Here is a 5,476-nt window from a genome sequence, read left to right as displayed (position 1 = left end):
TTTACATTTTTTTTGTTGTGCTGCTTTGGCAAGCTAACTGGATAGCTTTTCATTCAAAGAGATATTCCAGATACGGGTATCCCAGATCACAGTACACATAATAAGGTAATATATTCCGAACGTTGTCAAAATTTGTTTGTCAAAAATGGGCACCAATCTGTCAGGTCGGCCTTTAATTTTTATATTTCAATCGCAGTAAACAGGAAATTTGTTTTTGTTTTAATTTATAAAATGTCATTTAAAAATATTATAAATTGAAAAATAACAAATTTTTTTCGTTTTTCATTGCGGAAAATGCTAAATAATTGTTTAAAAATTAGTGGTGTGCGTGGTTTATCGGTTTTTGTGCGTTTTTCGTCGGTATTTTAAACAATTAAGAATTCGGTAGCTGACATTGGTCGCCAAAGTGTTATGTTTTGACAATCTGGCGACCAATGTCAGTTCGGAATATATTACCTTTTTATGTGTACTGTGATCCCAGATAGCCTATCCGATAGGTGTTTGAACGTGCCCATTACCTTTTTATGTGTACTGTGCTTAACAACAATTACGTTGACGTATATGTGACATGTTTTTTTTGACATTTCGAAGTCGTTGAAAAAAAAACAAGATTCCGGCACCTACATTATTATTTCTTTAATTTATTAAAATGAAAACTCATACAATTATCCTATTTATTGTTATTATTTCTTTAGTAACAAATTATTCACATGCAGTAGATCCAATAACTTTTACTGTTGGAACGGCGGTATTAGCTGGTTTTGGCTATAATTTTGATTATGTGAAACAAAAAACTTACTGTAGTTTTCAAGAATGCTGTAGTGATTACTGGATTCCTGGCGATATTAATAGTAAGAAAATATTAATATACATAATATGCATGTGAATTAACTTTAATAAACACAGAGTTGAAGAACGAATTGGAGTCACATCTGTTTGGGCAGCATATTGTCTTAGAAAAGGTTATTCCTGCTATACGCGCACACTTTAGTAAAGATACAGCTTCTAAAAAAGCATTGGTACTAAGTTTTCATGGAACTCCTGGCACGGGGAAAAACTACGTTGCGGATTTCATAGCCAAATCTCTGTACTTAAAAGGTTTAGAGAGTAAGTTTGTGCATCTTTTTAAAGGAAGGGCTGATTTTCCGTATCAAAGTGAAAGTGAACGATATTCTGTAAGTTTTATTTATTTTTTAATATTTTGTCTATGTCATTCGCTGAATAAGTGACTCACTCTGCTTATTGCCAGTAGCGAGTTGTTAAAAACGTTAAAATTATGGTAGTTATCAGAGGCTACCTTTTCCCAAAGTTAAATTTGTTATATCTTTTGGTAGGTAGCATGCAGTAGTCAAATACCTTATGAACTCCTTGAGAACAGCAAGCTTTCCAAGCTGACTAATTATTTTTTCTTTGAAAAATATGATTTTCATTTGTAAAAATCAGATCAGTTAAAAATATGAAAATGAAAACCAATTAATTTTTCTTTTGAACATGATTTTCGTTAAAAATAGTAAATGCTTTTACTTGAAAAATTGTAAAGTATGAACTTTTTTATCCACATTATGTGCATATCAAACCTAGTTTATACTTAATAATTTCCTGTTGCTAGTATTTCCTATTTTGTGTGCATACGGGTCATTGGCTGTTAACGTTAAAGTCGAATTTTCATCACATCAAATCGCTAGCAGTGGCTACCTTAATTTGCGACGGGCAATCAGCTGTGTGTGACCAATGCCTTTTAGTATCAATAACTATATCACCCTTGTACATCATTTCTTAATTTTTTTTTTTAGAAAGAAATAAAAGAACTGGTTGAAAAATCAGTCACCGACTGCCCAAGATCGCTATTTATATTTGACGAAGTTGATAAAATGCCACACGGAATATTCGAATCACTTACATCACTTGTAGATTACTATTCTACCTCTAGAGGACCGGACTACAGACAAGCCATATTTGTGTTTGTTTCAAATACAGCGGGACTCAACATTGCTCTTCACTTGGGATCTCTTTTGAAGCAGGGAACATTACGAGAAAGTACAAGAATGAGTGATTTTGAGAAAATTCTTGAACTTGGAGCGTATAATTTGGAAGGTGGAATGAAAAAAACAGGGCTAATAGAAGCCCATGTAGTGGACCATTATATTCCATTTTTACCGCTCGAAAAAGAACATGTATATAAATGTATAGAGGCGGAATTTCAGCGTTGGGATAAAACACCTGATCGTAATGTTATAGAGTGAGTTTATGATTCTCATTTAAGAGGTTTCATATTATATTTCTGTTTTTCTCTTACAGAAATATGATCAATGAATATGTATCATTTGAAAAGAAGACGGGCATATTTGCAACATCTGGATGCAAGAAACTTGATAAAAAAGTAGCTGTTGAGGCGGAATCGATGTTTTAAGAAATAAATGTTGTTTTTTTTTTACTATTTCAGAAATTTGGATTTTATTGTTTTCATTTTTACCAATTATTTAACCATTTAAGGCGAGCATCTTTCTTCAATAGATCTGTGTCTAGTCTTTTTGGATCGGCTTCGAATTTTTCAGTAGCCTCAAAACGTTTTTCTAACTGACCAATTTCTTTGGTGACAATACATTCTCCGTTTTCCTTAAGGATAGTATGTTTGATGTCGTTCTCTGTGGGCTCACCGTATTTAAATGTGATTGGAGTGACTTTAAGCAGGTGTTTGATCTTCCATAGCCGTGCGTTATTTTCGGGGATATTTTTGACAACAGTAAAGTTACCCTGTTTTCCATCTAACCCAAGGTCTTTAAGGATTCGTTTTTCCCAGTAAGGGTTGCCCTTGACAGGTTTGATTCTTTGAACACGGAATAGCTTAGCTGGAGTTATTGGTGGATCTTGGTGGTCTTTTGTGCTGGTGGTTATTTGAATGTTTTGGAATTATTGTTTGTAATTGTGAAGGTGTGCTTATCAGTTTTTCTTACCGTGGGTAGTAATAAATTCCTTCGTACTTTATTCCATCGGTGTACACATATTTCTTGTTATGCTTTCCATACGTACGGATGGGTTGGATAGATAAACGACGTAAAGCGTTCAAAAGGTTTGAAACTTCCATTTTGTCCTGTTTTTAATTTATAAATACAAATTAGAAAAACACACTACTATTTTTTACCGAAAGACAAGAGTGTGGTTGAAAAGTTATGAAACAACACAGATGTTTTTGACAGTTGCGCGGTGACTTTCTAAATAGCAGAGTTCAGGAATGTATTTGCAATGTGTGCGTTCAGATTCTCATACCGTTTATTTTATCACTATGGGGAACTTTATCACTATTGACACTTGGCATCAAAGCACCTGGTGGATAGCGACGAAAACCCGAAAGTTATATAGATTATTTTCCGATTTGCCGCTCAATGTAATTTCCATAAGAAAAAAATAAAAAAGTCCTCGAAAAACATTTATTTTACGAATTAATTTTATATGTACGAGTATCAATGTTATGATTGTAAAATGATAATAATATGTGTTTATAACTAAATCAGGTTTAAATTTTTGACACTATTGGGGTGAATAAAAAATTTTCAGCTGTATGGCTTTTTGTTTAATAATTTTCTCTGTCTCTTTTCTGCCTTGATACTGCTTTTTAATAAAAATACAAAACCATCTGCCAAAAAAATTTAACTCAAACTAGGTCCCAGAGCCCAATAAATTTTTAACAACTGAAAATTTTTTATTCACCTCAATAGTGTCAAAAATTTTAAACGGTGTTCGCAATTCACACACGGCCTTAGTACTGAAAAATAGCTTTTTTTTGTAATTAGCATCGGAAAAAATGTTTGTTTACCTCTTCACCAGTGGAGGTTGACCAATGAGAAAGAAGTTCTTCTAGTACTTTTCCACTTGGAAAAGCCCCATAAGCTCTGTTCCTTTGAGACGTGCCAAAGTACTACTAGTAGTTTACTAGCGATTTTCAATGGAACGCACCTTCAACGAATTCAATACAAATTTCGGGAAGAAGAGCATGAGTAGATGATAGTACTAGATTAACCGAAAACATCTACTTTTTGCAGACTACCACCTCCAATGGAACAGGGCTAACATCATAGAGGAAGGAATACCTAGAGAGCCGACTCGTACCCCCCTTACCTAAAACACCCGCAAATTTAATTTCAGATAATCTCTCTTATTTTTCTCTTGTTTTCCTATCTGTGAATACGTGTGAAAAGTACAATTCGTTTAATACCTTCCTTTCACCAGTAGATGTCCTCACAAATTTTGAATTTAAACATGATTTTGGTTTGTACATGAACTTGAATAGCTCAAATAGCTCACTCCAGACACCCACCTTTCAATAAATATGTACAGAAATAAAAAAAAATGGTTCGTGTTTTGAATTTATTATATTATTTTTTTATGAATTTATTTCCTACTGAGCACTTAAATTGTTTTTAATTGTTTTGAGCTCAACTCCACAGTTGAATGTGTTGGTGCCATTTAAAATGCACGGGAAAACTACCACATATAAGCACTGTGGAGTTTTTCCTCTCATTGCAGCTTGTAGGGTGGAAGAGAAAAACCAACCGAAGTCGCGTCTCTAGGTATTCCTTCCTCTATGGCTAACATAGAGGAAGGAATACCTAGAGAGCCGACTCGTACCCCCTTGCCTAAAACACCCGCAAATTTAATTTCAGATAATCTCTCTTATTTTTCTCTTGTTTTCCTATCTGTGAATACGTGTGAAAGGTACAATTCGTTTAATACCTTCCTTTCACCAGTAGATGTCCTCACAAACTTTGAATTTAAACATGATTTTGGTTTGTACATGAACTTGAATAGCTCCTCAAATAGCTCACTCCAGACACCCACCTTTCAATAAATATGTACAGAAATAAAAAAAAAGGTTCGTGTTTTGAATTTATTATATTACTTTTTTATGAATTAATTCCTCTACTGAGCACTTAAATTGTTTTTAATTGTTTTGAGCCCAACTCCACAGTTGAATGTGTTGGTGCCATTTAAAATGCACAATAAAACTACCACATATAAGCACTGTGGAGTTTTTCCTCTCATTGCAGCGTGTAGGGTGGAAGAGAAAAACCAACCGAAGTCGCGTCTCTAGGTATTCCTTCCTCTATGAGGGCTAATATGATTATATAATTTTTTTATAGTGGTCGAATCGGGTCTCATTCTCATTCACCAAAGGAAAACAAGATTTTAATCTTGTCCACTTTTTCGATTATAAACTAGATTTCATTTTCTATTTGCAGTGGAAAATCTGATGGTGTTTTCGTTTGGTAAAAAAAAGAGGTTGTCTGTAAAGCCGGTTTACGGACGATGATTTTACGTGATAACGTCGTAAGAAAACAGGGGCCAAATCGTCGCATCCGTTGACGAAGCCTCAAGCGAACGAAAGATAATTTCGTGATACATTAAACGAGCACAGCGATTGGGATGACGGCATACGTTAGAAAACAGAACGAAATTTTTGGTAGAATGTACAACTGCA

General features: G+C 34.1%; 2 protein-coding genes across 2 annotated transcripts; one reads left to right on the top strand and one right to left on the bottom strand.

The window, feature by feature from the left end:
- Positions 1-565: 565 nt before the first annotated feature.
- Positions 566-2,446, top strand: LOC129920190 (torsin-like protein). The gene is made up of 4 exons (XM_056001428.1): positions 566-851; positions 907-1,175; positions 1,794-2,239; positions 2,299-2,446. Exons 1-4 carry the CDS (start codon positions 650-652, stop codon positions 2,408-2,410), a joined length of 1,029 nt encoding a protein of 342 aa, XP_055857403.1. The 5' UTR covers positions 566-649; the 3' UTR covers positions 2,411-2,446.
- LOC129920194 (39S ribosomal protein L30, mitochondrial) lies at positions 2,427-3,191 on the bottom strand. Its single transcript, XM_056001442.1, has 2 exons — positions 2,955-3,191; positions 2,427-2,884 (listed from the first exon to the last, which is right to left on the bottom strand). The coding sequence occupies exons 1-2, from the start codon at positions 3,083-3,085 to the stop codon at positions 2,470-2,472; spliced, it is 546 nt and encodes a 181-aa protein (XP_055857417.1). The 5' UTR covers positions 3,086-3,191; the 3' UTR covers positions 2,427-2,469.
- Positions 3,192-5,476: the final 2,285 nt, after the last annotated feature.

The sequence above is a fragment of the Episyrphus balteatus genome, chromosome 4, assembly GCF_945859705.1.
Source record: "Episyrphus balteatus chromosome 4, idEpiBalt1.1, whole genome shotgun sequence".
Taxonomy (NCBI): Eukaryota; Metazoa; Arthropoda; class Insecta; order Diptera; family Syrphidae; genus Episyrphus; species Episyrphus balteatus.
The sequence above is the reverse complement of the archived record's forward strand: the minus strand, read 5'-3'. Positions and strand labels throughout refer to the sequence as shown.